The 24873-nt window shown below is 41.9% G+C and overlaps 1 protein-coding gene across 1 annotated transcript; it reads right to left on the bottom strand.

Annotated features, from left to right (window-relative positions):
• Positions 1-15223: 15223 nt before the first annotated feature.
• Positions 15224-15924, bottom strand: LOC138796634 (putative N-acetyltransferase 8B). The gene has a single exon (XM_069976251.1). The coding sequence runs from the start codon at positions 15922-15924 to the stop codon at positions 15256-15258; it is 669 nt and encodes a 222-aa protein (XP_069832352.1). The 3' UTR covers positions 15224-15255.
• Between the last annotated feature and the right edge of the window lie 8949 nt (positions 15925-24873).

A 24873-nucleotide genomic window follows, 5' to 3' on the forward strand; every position in this document is an offset into this window, starting at 1 on the left:
CACAGCTCTCTATATACACACACTACACAGCTCTCTATATATACACTACACAGCTCTCTCTATATATATACACTACACAGCTCTCTCTATATATACACTACACAGCTCTCTATATATACACTACACAGCTCTCTCTATATATACACACTACACAGCTCTCTATATATACACACTACACAGCTCTATATATACACACTACACAGCTCTCTATATATACACACTACACAGCTCTCTATATATACACTACACAGCTCTATATATACACACTACACAGCTCTATATATACACACTACACAGCTCTCTATATATACACACTACACAGCTCTCTATATATACACATACACAGCTCTCTAATATATACTACACAGCTCTACTATATACACACTACACAGCTCTATATATACACCACTACACAGCTCTCTATATATACACTACACAGCTCTCTATATATACACTACACAGCTCTCTATATATATACACTACACAGCTCTCTATATATATACACTACACAGCTCTATATATACACTACACAGCTCTCTATATATACACTACACAGCTCTCTATATATACACTACACAGCTCTCTATATATACACTACACAGCTCTCTATATACACACTACACAGCTCTCTATATATACACTACACAGCTCTCTATATATACACTACACAGCTCTCTATATATACACTACACAGCTCTCTATATATATACACTACACAGCTCTCTATATACACACTACACAGATATATATACACACTACACAGCTCTCTCTATATATACACTACACAGCTCTCTATATATACACTACACAGCTCTATATATACACTACACAGCTCTCTATATATACACTACACAGCTCTCTATATATATACACTACACAGCTCTCTATATATACACTACACAGCTCTCTATATATATATACACTACACAGCTCTCTATATGTACACACTACACAGCTCTCTCTCTCTCTATATATATATATATATATATATACACACTACACAGCTCTCTATATATACAGACTACACAGCTCTCTATACACACTACACAGCTCTCTATATATACACACTACACAGCTCTCTATATATACACACTACACAGCTCTCTATATACACACTACACAGCTCTCTATATATACACTACACAGCTCTCTATATACACACTACACAGCTCTCTATATATACACTACACAGCTCTCTATATATACACACTACACAGCTCTCTATATATACACTACACAGCTCTCTATATATACACACTACACAGCTCTCTATATATATATACACTACACAGCTCTCTATATACACACTACACAGATATATATACACACTACACAGCTCTCTCTATATACACACTACACAGCTCTCTCTATATATAAACTACACAGCTCTCTATATATACACACTACACAGCTCTCTCTATATATACACTACACAGCTCTCTATATATACACTACACAGCTCTCTCTATATATACACTACACAGCTCTCTATATACACACTACACAGCTCTTCTATATCCTACACACGATACAGCTCTCTCTATATATACACTACACAGCTCTCTATATATACACACTACACAGCTCTCTAATATACACTACACAGCTCTCTATATATATACACTACACAGCTCTCTATATATACACTACACAGCTCTCTAGTATATACACTACACAGCTCTCTATATATACACTACAAGATATATATACACACTACACAGCTCTCTCTATATACACAACTACACAGCTCTCTATATATACACACTACACAGCTCTCTATATATACACACTACACAGCTCTCTATATATACACTACACAGCTCTCTATATATACACTACACAGCTCTCTCTATATATACACTACACAGCTCTCTATATATACACTACACAGCTCTCTATATATACACACTACACAGCTCTCTCTATATATACACTACACAGCTCTCTATATACACACTACAGCTCTCTCTATATACACACTACACAGCTCTCTATATATACACTACACAGCTCTCTCTATATACACTACACAGCTCTCTATATACACACACTACACAGCTCTATATACACACACTACACAGCTCTCTCTCTATATATACACTACACAGCTCTCTATATACACACTACACAGCTCTCTATATATACACTACACAGCTCTCTCTATATACACTACACAGCTCTCTATATACACACACTACACAGCTCTCTCTCTATATATACACTACACAGCTCTCTATATACACACTACACAGCTCTCTATATATACACTACACAGCTCTCTATATACACACTACACAGCTCTCTCTATATATACACACTACACAGCTCTATATATATACACTACACAGCTCTCTATATACACACACTACACAGCTCTCTATATATACACTACACAGCTCTCTATATATACACACTACACAGCTCTCTATATATACACACTACAGAGCTCTCTATATATACACTACACAGCTCTCTATATATACACTACACAGCTCTCTATATATACACACACTACACAGCTCTCTATATATATACACTACACAGCTCTCTATATATACACTACACAGCTCTCTCTCTATATATACACTACACAGCTCTCTCTATATATATACACTACACAGCTCTCTCTATATATACACTACAAAGCTCTCTATATACACTACACAGCTCTCTATATATACACTACACAGCTCTCTATATATACACACTACACAGCTCTCTATATATACACTACACAGCTCTCTATATATACACACTACACAGCTCTCTATATATACACTACACAGCTCTCTCTATATATACACTACACAGCTCTCTATATACACACACACACTACACAGCTCTCTATATATACACACTACACAGCTCTCTATATATACACTACACAGCTCTCTATATACACACACTACACAGCTCTCTATACACACTACACAGCTCTCTATATATATACACTACACAGCTCTCTATATATACACTACACAGCTCTCTATATATATACACTACACAGCTCTATATATACACTACACAGCTCTCTATATATACACTACACAGCTCTCTATATATACACTAAACAGCTCTCTTATATATACACTACACAGCTCTCTTATATATACACACTACACAGCTCTCTATATACCACACAGCTCTCTATATATACACAATAACACACTCTCTATATATACCCACACTACACAGCTCTCTATATATACACTACACAGCTATCTCTAGATCATACACTACACAGCTCTCTATATTACACACATACACAGCTCTCTATCTATATCAACACTACACAGCTCGTATATATATACCACTACACAGCTTCTATATATACACTACACAGCTCTATCTATATATACTACACTACACAGCTCCTATCTAATATACAATACCAGCATCTCTATCTATACACACTACACAGCTCATCTATATACACACACTACACAGCTCTCTATATATACACACTACACAGCTCTCTATATACACACTACACAGCTCTCTATATATACACTACACAGCTCTCTATATATACACACTACACAGATATATATACACACTACACAGCTCTCTCTATATATACACTACACAGCTCTCTATATATACACACTACACAGCTCTCTCTATATATACACTACACAGCTCTCTATATATACACACTACACAGCTCTCTATATATACACTACACAGCTCTCTCTATATATACCCTACACAGCTCTCTATATATACACTACACAGCTCTCTATATACACACTACACAGCTCTCTATATATACACTACACAGATATATATACACACTACACAGCTCTCTATATACACACACTACACAGCTCTCTATATATACACTACACAGCTCTCTCTATATATATACACTACACAGCTCTCTCTATATATACACTACACAGCTCTCTATATATACACTACACAGCTCTCTCTATATATACACACTACACAGCTCTCTCTATATATACACTACACAGCTCTATATATACACTACACAGCTCTCTATATATACACACTACACAGCTCTCTATATATACACACTACACAGCTCTCTATATATACACTACACAGCTCTATATATATACACTACACAGCTCTATATATACACACTACACAGCTCTCTATATATACACACTACACAGCTCTCTATATATACAAACTACACAGCTCTATATATACACACTACACAGCTCTATATATACACTACACAGCTCTCTATATATACACACTACACAGCTCTCTATATATACACACTACACAGCTCTCTATATATACACTACACAGCTCTCTATATACACACTACACAGATATATACACTACACAGCTCTCTATATATATACACTACACAGCTCTCTATATATACACTACACAGCTCTCTATATACACTACCACAGCTCTCATATACACTACACAGCTCTCTATATATACACTACACAGCTCTCTCTATATATACACTACACAGATATATATATACACACTACACAGCTCTCTATATACACACACTACACAGCTCTCTATATATACACTACACAGCTCTCTCTATATATGTACACTACACAGCTCTCTCTATATATACACTACACAGCTCTCTATATATACACTACACAGCTCTCTCTATATATATACACTACACAGCTCTCTCTATATATACACTACACAGCTCTATATATACACTACACAGCTCTCTATATATACACACTACACAGCTCTCTCTATATATACACTACACAGCTCTCTATATACACACTACACAGCTCTCTATATATACACTACACAGCTCTCTCTATATACACTACACAGCTCTCTATATACACACACTACACAGCTCTATATACACACACTACACAGCTCTCTCTCTATATACACACTACACAGCTCTCTATATACACACTACACAGCTCTCTATATATACACTACACAGCTCTCTCTATATATATACACTACACAGCTCTCTTTATATATATATACACTACACAGCTCTCTATATACACACACTACACAGCTCTATATACACACACTACACAGCTCTCTATATATACACTACACAGCTCTCTATATACACACTACACAGCTCTCTCTATATATACACACTACACAGCTCTCTATATATACACTACACAGCTCTCTATATACACACACTACACAGCTCTCTCTATATATACACTACACAGCTCTCTATATACACATACTACACAGCTCTCTATATATATACACTACACAGCTCTCTATATATACACTACACAGCTCTCTCTATATATATACACTACACAGCTCTCTATATATACACTACACAGCTCTCTATATATACACTACACAGCTCTCTCTATATATATACACTACACAGCTCTCTCTATATATACACTACACAGCTCTCTATATATACACTACACAGCTCTCTATATATACACACTACACAGCTCTCTCTATATATACACTACACAGCTCTATATATATACACACTACACAGCTCTCTATATATACCACTACACAGCTCTCTATATATAACACTACACAGCTCTTATATATACACACTACACAGCTCTCTATATATAACACTACTACAGCTCTCTATATATACACACTAACACAGCTCTCTATATATACACTACACAGCTCTCTATATATACACTACACAGCTCTCTATATACACACTACACAGCTCTCTAATATACACACTACCCAGCTCTCTATTATACACTACACAGCTCTCTATATATATACAACTACACAGCTCTCTATATATACACTACACAGCTCTCTATATATTACACTACACAGCCTCTATATATACACTACACAGCTCTCTATATATACACTACACAGCATCTCTATATATACCCACTACACAGCTCTCTATATATATACTACACAGCTCTCTATATATACACTACACAGCTCTCTTCTATACACAGACACAGCTCTCTATATATATACACACTACACAGCTCTCTATAATACAACTACACAGCTCTCTATATCACACTACACAGCTCTCTATATATCACACTACACAGCTCTCTATATATACACACTACACAGCTCTCTTATATATCCACACTACACAGCTCTCTATATATACACACTACACAGCTCTCTATCTATATCACACTACACAGCTCTCTATATACACACTACACAGCTCTATATATATACACTACACAGCTCTATATATACACACTACACAGCTCTCTAATATACACACTACACAGCTCTCTATATATACACACACACAGCTCTCTATATATACACTACACAGCTCTCTATATATACACTACACAGCTCTCTATATATACACTACACAGCTCTCTATATATCAAACTACACAGCTCTCTATATATACACTACACAGCTCTTATATATACACTACACAGCTCTCTATATATACACTACACAGCTCTCTATATATACACCTACACAGCTCTCTATATATACTACACTACACAGCTCTCTATATATACACTACACAGCTCTCTATATAACTACTACACAGCTCTCTATATATATACACTACACAGCTCTCTATATATACCACTACACAGCTCTCTCTATATATACACTACTACAGCTCTCTATATATACACTACACAGCTCTCTCTATATATACACACATACCAAGACATACCTACATCTATATATTACACACTACACAGCTCTCTATATATATACACTACACAGGCTTCTCTATATATATACACTACACAGCTCTCTATATTACACTACACAGCTCTCTATATATACACTACACAGCTCTTACACAGCCCCTATATATACCACTAACACAGCTCTCTATATATACCACTACACAGCTCTCTATTATACACTACACAGCTCTCTATATATACACTACACAGCTCTCTCTATATATACACTACACAGCTCTTTATATATACACTACACAGCTCTCTATATATACACTACACAGCTCTCTCTATATATACACACTACACAGCTCTCTCTATATATACACACTACACAGCTCTCTCTATATATATACACACTACACAGCTCTCTATATATACACTACACAGCTCTCTATATATACTACACAGCTCTCTATATACACACTACACAGCTCTCTATATATACACACTACACAGCTCTCTATATATACACACTACAGCTCTCTCTATATATTACACTACACAGCTCTCTATATATACACTACACAGCTCTCTATATATACACACTACACAGATCTCTATATATAACTACACAGCTCTCTATATATACACACTACACAGCTCTCTATATATACACACTACACAGCTCTCTATATATACACTACAACAGCTCTCTATATATACACTACACAGCTCTCTATATATATCACACTACACAGCTCTCTATATATACCACTACACAGCTCCTCTATTATATACACTACACAGCTCTCTCTATATATATATACACTACACAGCTCTCTATATATTCACACTACACAGCTCTCTATATATACACTACACAGCTCTCTATATATACACACTACACAGCTCTCTATATATACACTCTACACAGCTCTCTATATATACACTCTACACAGCTCTCTATATATACACTACACAGCTCTCTATATATACACACTACACAGCTCTCTATATACACACTACACAGCTCTCTATATATACACACTACACAGCTCTCTATATATACACACTACACAGCTCTCTATATACACACTACAGCTCTCTCTATATACACACTACACAGCTCTCTACACACTACACAACTCTCTATATATATACACTACACAGCTCTCTATATACACACTACACAGCTCTCTATATATACACTACACAGCTCTCTATATACACACTACACAGCTCTCTATATACACACTACACAGCTCTCTATATATACACTACACAGCGCTATATATATATATATACACACTACACAGCTCTCTATATATACACTACACAGATATATATATACACTACACAGCTCTCTATATATACACACTACACAGCTCTCTATATATACACTACACAGCTCTCTATATATACACACTACACAGCTCTCTATATATACACTACACAGCTCTCTATATATATACACTACACAGCTCTCTATATATACACTACACAGCTCTCTATATATACACTATACAGCTCTCTATATATACACACTATACAGCTCTCTATATATACACACTACACTGCTCTCTATATACACACTACACAGCTCTCTATATACACACTACACAGCTCTCTATATATACACACTACACAGCTCTCTATATATACACTACACAGCTATATATATATACACTACACAGCTCTCTATATATACACTACACAGATATATATATACACTACACAGCTCTCTATATATACACACTACACAGCTCTCTATATATACACTACACAGCTCTCTATATATACACACTACACAGCTCTCTATATATACACTACACAGCTCTCTATATATACACTACACAGCTCTCTATATATACACACTACACAGCTCTCTATATATACACTATACAGCTCTCTATATATACACACTACACAGCTCTCTATATACACACACTACACAGCTCTCTATATATACACTACACAGCTCTCTATATATACACTACACAGCTCTCTATATATACACACTACACAGCTCTCTCTATATATATACACTACACAGCTCTCTATATACACACTACACAGCTCTCTATATATACACTACACAGCTCTCTCTATATATACACTACACAGCTCTCTATATATACACTACACAGCTCTCTATATATACACTACACAGCTCTCTCTATATATACACTCTACACAGCTCTCTATATATACACTCTACACAGCTCTCTATATATACACTACACAGCTCTCTATATACACACTACACAGCTCTCTATATATACACTACACAGCTCTCTATATATACACTACACAGCTCTCTTTATACACACACTACACAGCTCTCTATATACACACTACACAGCTCTCTATATGTACACACTACACAGCTCTCTCTATATATACACTACACAGCTCTCTATATATACACACTACACAGCTCTCTATATATACACTACACAGCTCTCTCTATATATACACTACACAGCTCTCTATATATACACACTACACAGCTCTCTCTATATATACACTACACAGCTCTCTATATATACACACTACACAGCTCTCTATATATACACTACACAGCTCTATATATACACACTACACAGCTCTCTATATATACACACTACACAGCTCTCTCTATATATACACACTACACAGCTCTCTATAAATACACACTACACAGCTCTCTATATATACACTACACAGCTCTCTATATATACACACTACACAGCTCTCTATATATACACACTACACAGCTCTCTCTATATATATACACTACACAGCTCTCTATATATACACACTACACAGCTCTCTATATATACACACTACACAGCTCTCTATATATACACACTACACAGCTCTCTCTATATATACACTCTACACAGCTCTCTATATATACACTCTACACAGCTCTCTATATATACACTACACAGCTCTCTATATATACACACTACACAGCTCTCTATATACACACTACACAGCTCTCTATATATACACACTACACAGCTCTCTATATATACACACTACACAGCTCTCTATATACACACTACAGCTCTCTCTATATACACACTACACAGCTCTCTACACACTACACAACTCTCTCTATATATACACTACACAGCTCTCTATATATACACACTACACAGCTCTCTATATATACACACTACACAGCTCTCTATATACACACTACACAGCTCTCTATATATACACTACACAGCTATATATATATATATATATATATATACACTACACAGCTCTCTATATATACACTACACAGATATATATATACACTACACAGCTCTCTATATATACACACTACACAGCTCTCTATATATACACTACACAGCTCTCTATATATACACACTACACAGCTCTCTATATATACACTACACAGCTCTCTATATATACACTACACAGCTCTCTATATATACACACTACACAGCTCTCTATATATACACTATACAGCTCTCTATATATACACACTACACAGCTCTCTATATACACACACTACACAGCTCTCTATATATACACTACACAGCTCTCTATATATACACTACACAGCTCTCTATATATACACACTACACAGCTCTCTATATATACACACTACACAGCTCTCTATATACACACTACACAGCTCTCTATATATACACACTACACAGCTCTCTATATATACACACTACAGAGCTCTCTATATATACACACTACAGAGCTCTCTATATATACACTACACAGCTCTCTATATATACACACTACACAGCTCTCTATATACACACTACACAGCTCTCTCTATATATACACTACACAGCTCTCTATATATACACTACACAGCTCTCTATATATACACTACACAGCTCTCTCTATATATACACTACACAGCTCTCTATATATACACTACACAGCTCTCTATATATACACTACACAGCTCTCTTTATACACACACTACACAGCTCTCTATATATACACTACACAGCTCTCTATATATACACACTACACAGCTCTCTATATACACACACTACACAGCTCTCTATATATACACACTACACAGCTCTCTATATATACACTATACAGCTCTCTATATATACACACTACACAGCTCTCTATATACACACTACACAGCTCTCTATATATACACTACACAGCTCTCTATATATACACTACACAGCTCTCTCTATATATACACTACACAGCTCTCTATATATACACTACACAGCTCTCTATATATACACTACACAGCTCTCTATATACACACTACACAGCTCTCTATATATACACACTACACAGCTCTCTATATATACACTACACAGCTATATATATACACTACACAGCTCTCTATATATACACTACACAGATATATATATATCCACTACACAGCTTTATATACACACACTACACAGCTCTCTATATACACACTACACAGCTCTCTATATATACACCACACCAGGAAGGGGATGTGTGACACTTCTCTTATATATTACACACCAGTCTCTGGCTGCAGCAGCTATGGGACATACTAAAAAGCATAAAGAAAAAGAATGAAAATTATTTCCTATGGGGAAACATGTAAAATATGGGTGAGTGTGCATTAAAGGAGTGTGGAGCTAGTTTGCACTGTATGAGTGTGCAGCATGTTCACACTATATGAGTATGCCCTGTATATGTGTGCAGTATATAAATTTGCCCTAAAAGGGTGCAGCTAGTGTGCGTTATATGTGTGTGCACTACTTGAGTGTGCAGCTAGTGTGCGTTATATGTGTGCAGCAAGTGTGCCCTGTGAGTGTGTAGCAAGTGTGCATTGTATGAGTGTACAGCGAATTATAAACTTCCCGCACCTACAATGCATCTACAACCAAACACAGGTTAATATACACATTCAGCGGCCACTGTATTAGGTACACCATATTAGTAACGGGTTGGACCCCCTTTTGCCTTCAGAACTCCCTCAATTCTTGGTGGCATAGATACAACAAGGTGCTGGAAGCTTCCTCAGAGATTTTGGTCCATAGTGACATGATGACATCACACAGTTGCCGCAGATTTGTCGGCTGCACATCCATGATGCCAATCTCCCGTTCCACCACATCCCAAAGATGCTCTATTGGATTGAGATCTGGTGACTGTGGAGGCCATTGGAGTACAGTGACCTCATTGTCATGTTCAAGAAACCAGTCTGAGATGATTCTAGCTTTATGACATGGCGCATTATCCTGCTGAAAGTAGCCATCAGATGTTGGGTCCATTGTGGTCATAAAGGGATGGACATGGTCAGCAACAATACTCAGGTAGGCTGTGGCGTTGCAACAATGCTCAATTGGTACCAAGGGGCCCAAAGAGTGCCAAGAAAATATTCCCCACACCATGACACCACCACCACCAGCCTGAACCGTTGATACAAGGCAGGATGGATCCATGCTTTCATGTTGTTGACGCCAAATTCTGACCCTACCATCCCAATGTCGCAGCAGAAATCGAGACTCATCAGACCAGGCAACGTTTTTCCAATCTTCTACTGTCCAATTTCGATGAGCTTGTGCAAATTGTAGCCTCAGTTTCCTGTTCTTAGCTGAGCGGAGTGGCCCCCGGTGTGGTCTTCTGCTGCTGTAGCCCATCTGCCTCAAAGTCCGACGTACTGTGCGTTCAGAGATGCTCTTCGGCCTACCTTGGTTGTAACGGTTGGCTATTTGAGTCACTGTTGCCTTTCTATCAGCTCGAACCAGTCTGCCCATTCTCCTCTGACCTCTGGCATCAACAAGGCATTTCCGACCACAGAACTGCCGCTCACTGGATGTTTTTTCTTTTTCGGACCATTCTCTGTAAACCCTAGAGATAGTTGTGCGTGAAAATCCCAGTAGATCAGCAGTTTCTGAAATACTCAGACCAGCCCTTCTGGCACCAACAACCATGCCACGTTCAGAGGCCTCACATCACCTTTCTTCCCCATACTGATGCTCGGTTTGAACTGCAGGAGATTGTCTTGACCATGTCTACATGCCTAAATGCACTGAGTTGCCGCCATGTGATTGGCTGATTAGAAATTAAGTGGTAACGTGCAGTTGGACAGGTGTACCTAATAAAGTGGCCGGTGAGTGTATATCTGGAGCTGGCAAAGAAAGGATATGACTAATAAAGACTTGAATAGTATTTGATTATAAACAGGTGAACAGGTGTGGTGTAATACTTTTTGGATATTGGTTCTCTATGAGGCTCCAGGGGCCACAGCATACTCCATCACTGTAACTATATGTAAAGAGCGTTAATGTAAATGGGTCATCCAGCCTTGGGATAGGCCATCACTATTAGATCGGTGGTATGCTGACTCCCATACACTGCCATATTATTAGTAATGGTGGTTGATGGTACTACACTTCCTTGATAGGAAAGGCTGGATACCCCCTTTAAAGGGGGAGTTTACCAAAACTTTTTTTTCTATCAAATCAACTGGTGCCAAAAAAGGTAGAGATATGAAATGTTCTAATTAAAATAAAAAAACTCGTCTTCCAGTAGCTGCTTTATGCCCTGCAGGAAGTGGTGTATTCTCTCTAGTCTGACACAGTGCTCTCTGCTGCCACCTCTGTCCATGTCAGGAACTGCCCAGAGCAGGAGAGGTTTTCTATGGGGATTTGCTGCTGCTGTGGACAGTTCCTGACATGGACAGAGGTGGCACCAGAGAGCACTGTGTCAGATTGGAGAGAATACACCACTTTCTGCAGGACATACAGCGCTGATGAGTACTGGAAGACTGGAGAGGATACACCACTTCCGGCAGGACATACAACGCTGATAAGTACTTTAAGCCCAGAATCCCCTGTATTTCTCTTGTTCTAGCCCAGCATCATTCCTCATCTCTGTTGTGTCAGGATCAGGTTTGCAGATTAGAGTTTTCGTTAGGGATATTGCAGGGACAATGAGGATTGGATCTAGGGAAAGACTCAGGGAAAGCTTAGGTTAGGGTCAGTATTTGCAGTTTGTTCCTGTTCATCATCTGCCTTAGTTCCTGTCTTCATCGGTCAGTCTTCCATCATCTACCTCCATCATCATTCGGTTACTGCCATCTATTGGTGAGCTCCTGTTGTTACTGGCTTGCACTGACACAGGCTTTCATATATCATTTTGTACCCTAAGTCCTGGGGACATCTGAGAACTAGGACCCAGGAAAGGCGACTGCTAGAGGAGAAGTCCAGTGCTGCTGCCTTGTGACCATCCCCCATTGTTACACTATTCTCGGATATCAGCCGCTGTGCCTGTACATGACCCCCCAGACCTTAGAAGAAGTCAATGGATCCAGCATTCCCGCTTCCAATGTTTTCGCTCACACGAGGAGCTCAGGATTTTACGACCAGAACATTGGGAGAGAAACAAAAATCTCAGCTTCTTTTCTTAAAACTTGTGCTTTATTGTAAAAAAAAGAACTCCTCGCCATAGTGCCGATGTATTTTGGACAGACACGCCCTTTAAGGGGTTAATCTGGGACCCTTATGGCTTATGCACAGGATGTATTATAAGTGTCCCCTAGATGCAGCACATATGCCCCCTCTACTCTGAGGTGATCGGGAAGCCAAAAACTGCCAGATCCCCTTAGTTTGTGTGGTTCCCATTGACCTTTATTGGAGTTATGTGATCAGCGTAGCCACAACTCGATGCAGGCAGTTCCCGGCTCCTCTACCACCTGCAGCAGCCACAATCAGGCAAGAGGGGCCAAGAAGCCCCCAATCTCAAGATAAGTGCAGGTCCCACATGTAGGAATAGCTATGACAAATTGTATACAGGAGCAGGTACTCCTACGGCAGTCCCTGCTCCTGTCTACTGAATGGTAAGCCATAAACTGAATGAGCCCTATTACACTGAGCGATAGCCTGCCCAATCAGGCTCATTTGGCAGATCATCGCTCCTTGTAATAAAGACACTGATCATCGGCTGATCCTTTCTTTTGGTACTGACCTAAAATCATCGGCCGCCGGGCATGCATCACTACGTGTAGTAGCTATATGTAATAGTGGTGGGTGGCTGATGCCTGTGTATACAAAAAATAATAAACTCATACCGCACCTCTCCTCGCTCCCCAATGTCTTGTAGCTTTGGCCCGCACCTCGCAGTCTCTGAAGTGACAGCCGCTCAGCCAATCACTGGCCGCAGCACTGTCCTGGGGAGTCACCTCAGAGACTGCCGGGAGTGGGCCGAAGCTGGCGGGACATCAGGCAGCGTTGACACGCTGTTTGGACATCGCTAACGAATATATATATATATATAATATATATATACCCAGCCCTTTCTGCCCGATTATTGGGCTGTATATGGGCTCAGTAAGTGAGTGCTGATCTAGCAGATCAGCACTCCCATACACTAAGTCATCGAGCCATGTAATACGGCACTCACTACTCTACAGTACCTGCTTCCTTACCAAGTGAACAGGAGCAGGAACGCCCAGCTGGCTATTGACAGGAGTCCCTGCTCCTGTACCAATCCAACTCCACATTTGAGTGAATCCCACTGAACTTGTCATCTCTACTGTCTAGTCTAACGTTAAAACAATTTTGTTAAATCTTTCTCAGTGTGTGTGAATCTTATTGAAGAAAAACGATAACTTCCACCAATCAAGGGCAGATATACCGAAAACGAGCTACCGTCTGTAACAGCGGAAACCAATATGAATTCTATAAGATCACCCGATCATAGAGGATCATCTACTGGCAGTGATATCGTATCTGTACCCAACCCAAGCGATTCCGGTGAGTCGGAGTAATGCACTGTACATGTCTGTGTCTGTGCGCGTGAAGCCCAACTTCTCATATAACCTCAAACCGTTGAGGTGTGCCGTCGTGGTGGACAGGACGACCGCGTTATACCGGTTCTTGCGTGCAAAGTCAAACACCGTTCTGCATAATAATTTAGCGATCCCTTTGCCTCGGCGGCGAGTAGACACGGCCATCCTCTTCAGCTCCACAGTCTTCTCATGAGGGGTAAAGGAAGCGATGGCAGCTCCTGCTGTGGCCACAACTTCTCCATCGATCTCCACCACCCAGAAGCAGTTTCCTTCCCGCTGGAGATAAAATTTTTGGATGTCCTTCATATCGTGTTTCAGAACCTCTCTAACGTATAAATGGAAATGGATATAGCCGGGGAGCCACAAAAGGAGCAAGACCCCGATCCCACCCAAGATGGAGAGCACAAAGGATCCCACCATGACCAGAGGAAGGAGGAGCCCCGCCAACAGGAGAAGCCAGCTCTGAGGCTGCCGTAGGGCACTGGAGAAAGTTATAGTGATGGGCTCTAAAAAGCCAGACGTGACGATCTCCAGGACCTTAGGACGGTCAGAGTCCTTGTACATGCGGATGTTGTAAGACGACATGTTGTCTCCCTGTAAATAAAAATAACATTTTGGAATTCTAAGCTCTAGAAATATCACAAAACGTCAGTTTTGTCACAAAAAATATTCCGTGAACCAAACAACAAAGTTATCTAAAGTGTTCCTATCACTTCTCCCATGTGGTAGAACCGTCAGGGAGGGAAGTGCTCCGCTTTCCCTGCTCTTAATGAAACGCTTAGGCTGGGTTTACACTGCGTTCCATTTTTTTTCATCCGTTTTTATGAACAAAACAAATGAAAAAACTGATGAATTTGTGTTTTGGTCCATTGTTTCATTGACTTCTATTATTAAAAATGGAACATGACGGATACTTTTTTTTTACCATACACAAAAATGTGGTCGACCATGTTTTTGTGTACGCTAAAAAAAAAGGATGCGTTTACATTCGTTTTTTAATCTTTTGTTATAATGGAAATCAGTGAAAAAATGGATGCAAACAAATGCATCCGTTTTTCATCCGCTTTCTGCATAAAACAGATGAAAAAAAAATGGATAGCAAAAACGCAGTGTGAACCCGGCCTAAGCTGAAACTCTTCAGAACCCAATCGCAGGAAATTTTTGAAGTTTTTATAACCCCTTCATGACCCCTATTTTTTTTCCATTGTCGCCTTCAAAGGGTCATAACCTTTGTTAATAATTTTTTACTTGACATGCCTATATGAGGGCTTGTTTTTTGCGGGACAAGTTGTACTTTCTATTTCTGAACCATCTTCAGGTACATATGACTTTTTGATTGCTTTGTTTTCCTTTTTTTTTTTTAGAAGCAAATTAACAAAATACAACCGCTCTAGTGCAGTTTATGAGAATAGTATAGATCAGGTTGTGATGGATGCGGTGATATCACATACTGTATATGGATGTTTTTATTTTTTATGGTTTATATAAAAATTATTTTGTAAGTGGAAATTGTATGGTTGTATTTTTTTAGCAGAAGGGACAGTTGATATTTTTAATATTTATTATAATAAAATTAAAAAGTTAAAATTTTTCCAAAACTTACATTTTTAATTTTCATTAGTCCCACGTAGGGACTTTGAAAATCTTCAGGTGGCTAATATAATACACTGTACTGCAGATATAATACACTGTACTGCTGATATAATACACTGTACTGCTGATATGATACACTGTACTGCTGATATGATACACTGTACTGCTGATATAATACACTGTACTGCTGATATAATACACTGTACTGCTGATATGATACACTGTACTGCTGATATAATACACTGTACTGCAGATATAATACACTGTACTGCTGATATATTACACTGTTTTGCTAGAACAGTGCGGTGCATTATCCTGACCTAATCAGCCTCGCTGGGGACAAAGCCGAGCAGGCACAAATATATGGGATTGTTGATCCCAACCTTGAAGGAGGTATTAATGTACACTAATAGTAGTGCCCGAAGGCTAATACCATTTCTTGCCTCAAGGTAAAACTTAGCTTTTATGGGATATACTTAAAAAATTGCGTGATTTGGTGTATATACAGTGTTGTTAAAATAGAGGTGCTATATTGCTTTATTATTTGTTGTAGCTGACGGCAGTAATTGCTACTTAGATTGATTCCTAGTAGCATTGGTTGATAAGCTTTCTGCTCCAGGGTGGCTATGCCACTGGTGCCAGGCTACTTTTGCCCCACTGACAAAAGACATATTGTGACCATGAAGGGGTTAAAAGGACATTGCTCCATTTAAAACATGGACCATTCTAGAGTGCCATATAACTACACGGCACAGCAGACCATCACGCCCCTTTGGCCCCCATAGGGCAGTGGTCACATACAGCACATATAGGTAACTGACCTGGTGCCTCAGACGTCCTCTCTCTGCAATAAGATCCGTGTTGTACACTCAGGACCGGACGGGACCCGACTCTTCATCCTTGAATAAAATAATCATTAAATAGATCCAGGAATATTTGACCGGACACGTCCTATCCTTTATACACAGTTCTAATAATGTATTAACTATCATAGCGGGAACCAAGGTCACCTACCAGCCAGGTCAGCATGACAATACACAGGACTGGCCAACCATATACTGATATCTAGCCCTACATGAGGACCTAGTACCAGACAGCCCCCATAACATGTGCTGCCCTCTCCTGGTTGGAAGAGAAGTATCATATGGTCTGCTCCATACATCTTAAGAGTAAGGAGTATCCAGGGTGTAATAGTCATACAACACTTGCTAAAGATCCCTGTTCCATCAGGATTTCTTGGTAGCTTATCATTCTGCATTCTCCTGCTCCTGACCCCGCCCCCGAGGTTCTAGTTCTGTTAGCTGTTCTAGTAGCTGTCATTATTGCTATGCTACCTCATACAGTAATAACACCCACACACATAAACGTGATCTGCACAGTGACACCAATCTGTAATAGCACACATACTAGTCCGCACATAGAAATAGTTCTCCACTTAAAGGGGTACTCCGTTGGAAAAAAACATTCTTTTAAATCAACTGGTTTTAGACAGTTATACAGTTTTATTGAAGTGAATGGAGCTTAAAGGGATACTGCAGTGAAAATATTTTTCTTTTCAATTTACTGGTGCCATAAAGTTATATAGATTTGTAATTTACTTCTATTTAAAAATCTCTGGTCTTCCAGTACTTATCAGCTGCTGTATGTCCTACAGGAAGTGGTGTATTCTTTCCAGTCTGACACAGTGCTCTCTGCTGCCACCTCTGTCCATGTCAGGAACTGTCCAGAGCAGGAGAGGTTTTCTGTGGGGATTTGCTGCTTCTCTAGACAGTTCCTGACATGGACAGAGGTGGCAGCAGAGAGCACTGTGTCAGACTGGAGAGAATACACCACTTCATGCAGGACATACACCAGCTGATAAGTACTGGAAGACAGGAAATTTTGAAATAGAAGTAAATTACAGATCTGTACAACTGTCTGAAACCAGTTGATTTGCAGTACCCCTTTAAAACCCCACAGTGTAATAATGCAGACCCTTGTGTATTATAGTAAAGCCTTATTTTTTGCCTCTTACCGCGTAATAATTTCCGTGTTATGTTACAGTATAATAGTGCCCCCATACACACCTGACACCTCTTTACACCTGTATTCCACACTACTATATTGCTGTCAGTCCGAGCACCATGTACTTTACACCAAAACACATTGGAAATTATCAGGAGAAAAACGTTTCCCCACACTTTCCAGGGGTATAATTCTCCTGGTTTCTTCTTGCAGGGTCTGTGTTGTGAGGATGTACATTGGGTGAGGTCTGACCCCTGGGACACCAAAAGATCAGGGGAATAGAGGTGCCTTGCCCTCAGGTTATTGGAGTAGCAGCACATGATCACCTCTCAGTCCAGTGATTGTAGTGTCCCACTACGTGTTTTCTTTCTTCTTCTTACACCTTGGTAAAAGTGTATGTCTCTAGTGTCACAGGTTAGGACAGGTGGCTGCTGTTCCTTATTCCAACCACTAGATGTCACTCTCATACAGCACAGCTGCAGATAACACTTAGGTCTAGCTACACATACACTTCTTTCTCTAGTACAAACTTCCTTTAGTTAGTTAGTTAGTGTCTGGCTTCAGGCCAGACAGGACGTGTTCAGCTTCTCCTGATACTAGCTTCCCGACCTTTATAGGTGCTAGAAAAGACTCCTAGGGAAACCAGAGACAAGGAAGATCTCACCCCTTGCCTACGCTGAGGAAAGACTAACACAGGACAGTCGACACCTTAGAAAAGGGACGAAAAAAGCTCAAGACTGCAGTAGAGCACAGTGCAAGTTCAGCCGCTCTCTACTGACAGACGCTCAGCTTTGTAGGAAGGATACTACAAGCCAGCTCCACTCAGACCTGGGACCTGGGACTTGTACTACCCCAGAGGACGGGTCACCCGACACTGTGGGGCAGAAGGCGGTTAGGTGAGATAACTGAGACTCATCCATATGTGAGTATGAGGATTTCTCAACACTTCGCACCTCACACCTGTCCAAACAAAGGTCTGGTTGCCGTGTGTCTGGGGGTTGGTGTTACCGCTCCTGGCCACCGTAACAAGTAGCCCCCAAAACACTAGAACCCACCAGCGGCACACAACACGGGCACCAGATGATGGGTACAGCAGTATTCCTAAATCCAAAAGAATAAATAGAGCAGGGGACGATCATGTGCTGCTACTCCAATAACCTGGGGGACAAGGAGCCTCTAGTCTCCTGATCTGTGGTTGTCCCAGGGGTCGGACCGCACTGATCAGATGCTTCACAATACTATCACGTGTATAGCTGAAGACTTCTTATCTTAGGATGTATATCTTCTCTTACAGATATACTGCTCTGTATGGCTTCCCCCCACATATACTCCTCCTTATGGCGCGGCCTGAACCCCCACATTTACTGCTTCATATCCTACACCCCTACACTGCACATATACAGCTTCCTATTTCACCCCACACACACATATACAGCTCCCTGTGGCCCCCTCTCTCATATACAGCTCCCTGTGGCCCCTCTCTCATATACAGCTCCCTGTGGCCCCTCTCTCACATATACAGCTCCCTGTGGCCCCCTCTCTCATATACAGCTCCCTGTGGCCCCTCTCTCATATACAGCTCCCTGTGGCCCCTCTCATATACAGCTCCCTGTGGCCCCTCTCTCATATACAGCTCCCTGTGGCCCCTCTCATATACAGCTCCCTGTGGCCCCTCTCTCATATACAGCTCCCTGTGGCCCCCTCTCTCATATACAGCTCCCTGTGGCCCCCTTTCTCTCATATACAGCTCCCTGTGGCCCCCTCTCTCATATACAGCTCCCTGTGGCCCCTCTCATATACAGCTCCCTGTGGCCCCTCTCTCATATACAGCTCCCTGTGGCCCCTCTCATATACAGCTCCCTGTGGCCCCCTCTCTCATATACAGCTCCCTGTGGCCCCTCTCTCATATACAGCTCCCTGTGGCCCCTCTCTTACAGCCATTCCCGCTATATGGCGTCAATTGCTCCTACAGTAAATATGACTCTTACATTTTAAGATCGACTCTGCCATAAAGGACGACTCCAAGCTCCATTACAGGAAAGACAAACTGTGATATCAATATAAAAACTGGAATCGATAAGCAATAGTGATAAGAAAGGACGACTCCATAGAGCAGTATATAAATAGTCATATACCAGACATTACTTAGCTTGGAGGGTCCTTGATCTGCACCCACACAGTAGTAGTCTGTACGCTCCGCCATCCCGGATGAGCTCATCGGCCTTTGTATCGCCCTCTTATATAACTCCATTGTGGACAGGCTCTGCCGACTAGTGGAAAATCCCCAGATTGCCTAATAAGATGTTGCCGAGTGGCTAAAGCTGGTCCCGTGGCTTCTTATCATTCCAGCCACACACCATGCATAATAAATAAGAGACCTCCATAGCCTGGAACACTTTCTATAGACGACCATCTTTCCAGTTAGCCATTGAATTGTATCAAGGAGTCATGGGCACCCGTGACCCCTTATGTCACCTCCATACACTGTAATGTGGGTCGTTTAAGGGTTAAATGGTCCCGGTGATGTCACACAACCCCCCTCCATGTGATAGCCCATCTGATTCCTATCATATATTTACATTACTTTACCTAAATCGACGGCTTTCCCCAGAAAATAACGCTCCAAGCCCTGGCCACTAGGTGTCGCCCTTCTCTGCAGTCTTCTGCTCACTGCCTGATATTAGTGACAATCTGTCTGTAGTAACAGAGAAACCAGACAGAGTTATCCACGAGGAGCGGGGAGGAGTCTGGACTTTTTATCTGTCGGTGTGAGCCTAACCCCAAAAGGTAAATCAAGACTTTCCTCCCATTTTTGACCATAATAAAGTTCTGGATGTGCACAGTGCTGCCTCCTAAATGTAATCTCTCTCTTCCCCTCCCCCCTTTACTTTTCCATCTCATCGATGCTTAGTGTAACCCCTTCCTTGCTGGGCTTCTGTTTCATTTCTACTCAAACAGCACCTTGTAAAACCAATGCCCCCAATGCCGCAGTAAATAGACTATGTAGAGTGCATCACTGTGTCATGGAGTAGTCATATAGTAGATGCTGTGACTAATGGGAGGACATCTGCTCGCAGTGAATTTTGTCACACAAAAAGCATATATTGTATACACAAAAAGAGTCTCCGGATTCTGTGCACTCATCACCGACAAATAACACTTGTATCTGATATAAAATGAACGGTGTGCACACAAAATAAACAGCATTACACGGTTATTCTAGGGCATTCCGTGAGGACGTAAAGAATTGTGTGATCAATAGATTTATTGTGTCACAGACTGTAAAAAATGAAAAGTGGAATCTGATTGGTTGCTAGGGGCGACTGAGGCAATTCTACTTTACACCAGTTCCCTATGGACCCTCTCTCAGATATACCTCTCCATTTGGCCCCTCTGTCGGATATACAGCTCCCTGTGAGCCCCCTCTCATATACAGCTCCCTGAGGGCCCCCTCTCATATACAGCTCCCTGTGGCCCCCTCTCTCTCATTTATAGCTCCCTGTGGCCCCCTCTCATATACAGCTCCCTGTGGGCCCCTCTCTCATATACAGCCCCCTGTGGCCCCTCTCTCATATACAGCTCCCTGTGGGCCCCCTCTCATATACAGCTCCCTGTGGGCCCCTCTCTCATATACAGCCCCCTGTGGCCCCTCTCTCATATACAGCCCCCTGTGGCCCCTCTCTCATATACAGCTCCCTGTGGGCCCCTCTCTCATATACAGCCCCCTGTGGCCCCTCTCTCATATACAGCTCCCTGTGGGCCCCCTCTCATATACAGCTCCCTGGGCCCCCTCTCATATACAGCTCCCTGTGGCCCCTCTCATATATAGCTCCCTGAGGGCCACCTCTCATATACAGCTCCCTGTGGGCCCCTCTCTCATATACAGCCCCCTGTGGCCCCTCTCTCATATACAGCTGCCTGTGGCCCCTCTCTCATATACAGCTGCCTGTGGCCCCTCTCTCATATACAGCTGCCTGTGGCCCCTCTCTCATATACAGCTCCCTGTGGGCCACCTCTCATATACAGCTCCCTGTGGGCCCCCTCTCATATACAGTATACAGCTCTCAGTGCCCCCTCTCTCACATATATAGCTCCCTGTGGCCCCTCTCTCATATACAGCTCCCTGTGGGCCCTCTCTCATATACAGCTCCCTGTGGCCCCTCTCTCATATACAGCTCCCTGTGGGCTCCCTCTCATATACAGCTCCCTGTGGCCCCTCTCTCATATACAGCTCCCTGTGGCCCCTCTCTCATATACAGCTCCCTGTGGGCCCCCTCTCTCATATACAGCTCCCTGTGGGCCCCCTCTCATATACAGCCCCCTGTGGGCCCCCTCTCATATACAGCTCCCTGTGGGCCCCCTCTCATATACAGCTCCCTGTGGGCCCCCTCTCATATACAGCTCCCTGTAACCCCTCTGTCAGATATACAGCTCCCTGTGGGCCCCCTCTCATATACAGCTCCCTGTGGCCCCTCTCTCATATACAGCTCCCTGTGGGCCCCCTCTCATATACAGCTCCCTGTGGCCCCTCTCTGATATACAGCTCCCTGTGGCCCCTCTCTGATATACAGCTCCCTGTGGCCCCCTCTCTCATATACAGCTCCCTGTGGGCCCCCTCTCATATACAGCTCCCTGTGGCCCCTCTCTGATATACAGCTCCCTGTGGCCCCTCTCTGATATACAGCTCCCTGTGGCCCCTCTCTCATATACAGCTCCCTGTGGGCCCCCTCTCATATACAGCTCCCTGTGGCCCCTCTCTCTCATTTACAGCTCCCTGTGGCCCATCTCTCATATACAGCTCCCTGTGGCCCCCTCTCATATGCAGCTCCCAGTGGCCCCTCTCTCAGATACAGTATACAGCTCTCAGTGCCCCCCCTCTCACATATATAGCTTTATGTGGCCCCTCTCTCAGATAAACAGCACTCAGTGGCCCCTCTCTCATATACAGCTCCCTGTAACCCCTCTGTCAGATATACAGCTCCCTGTGGCCCCCTCTCATATGCACCTCATAGTGGCCCCTCTCTCAGATACAGTATACAGCTCTCAGTGCCCCCTCTCTCACATATATAGCTCCATGTGGCCCCTCTCTCAGATAAACAGCACTCAGTGGCCCCTCTGTCATATACAGCTCCCTGTTACCCCTCTGTCAGATATACAGCTCCCTGTGGCCCCTCTCTCACATATACAGCTCCCTGTGGCCCCTCTCTCACATATACAGCTCCCTGTGGCCCCTCTCTTACATATACAGCTCCCTGTGGCCCCTCTCTCACATATATAGCTCCCTGTGGCCCCTTTCTCACATATACAGCTCCCTGTGGCCCCTCTCTCACATATACAGTTCCCTGTGGCCCCTCTCTCACATATACAGCTCCCTGTGGCCCCTCTCTCACATATATAGCTCCCTGTGGCCCCTCTCTCACATATACAGCTCCCTGTGGCCCCTCTCTCTCATATACAGCTCCCTGTGGCCCCTCTCTCATATACAGCTCCCTGTGGCCCCTCTCACATATACAGTTCCCTGTGGCCCCTCTCTCTCATATACAGCTCCCTGTGGCCCCTCTCTCTTATATACAGCTCCCTGTGGCCCCTCTCTCACATATACAGCTCCCTGTGGCCCCTCTCTCTCATATACAGCTCCCTGTAACACCTCTGTCAGATATACAGCTCCCTGTGGCCCTCTCTCATATACAGCTCCCTGTGGCCCCCTCTCATATACAGCTCCCTGTGGCCCCCTCTCTCATATACAGCTCCCTGTGGCCCCTCTCTCACATATACAGCTCCCTGTGGCCCCTCTCTCATATACAGCTCCCTGTGGCCCCTCTCTCTTATTTATAGCTCCCTGTGGCCCCCTTTCTCTCATATACAGCTCCCTGTAACCCCTCTGTCAGATATACAGCTCCCTGTGGCCCCTCTCTCACATATACAGCTCCCTGTGGC

The sequence above is a fragment of the Dendropsophus ebraccatus genome, chromosome 7 (assembly GCF_027789765.1).
Source record: "Dendropsophus ebraccatus isolate aDenEbr1 chromosome 7, aDenEbr1.pat, whole genome shotgun sequence".
NCBI lineage: Eukaryota > Metazoa > Chordata > Amphibia > Anura > Hylidae > Dendropsophus > Dendropsophus ebraccatus.

Excerpts from the sequence above, each read along its gene's own strand:
- LOC138796634 (XM_069976251.1), bottom strand. The coding sequence starts at position 15,924 with ATGTCGTCTTACAACATCCGCATGTACAAGGACTCTGACCGTCCTAAG.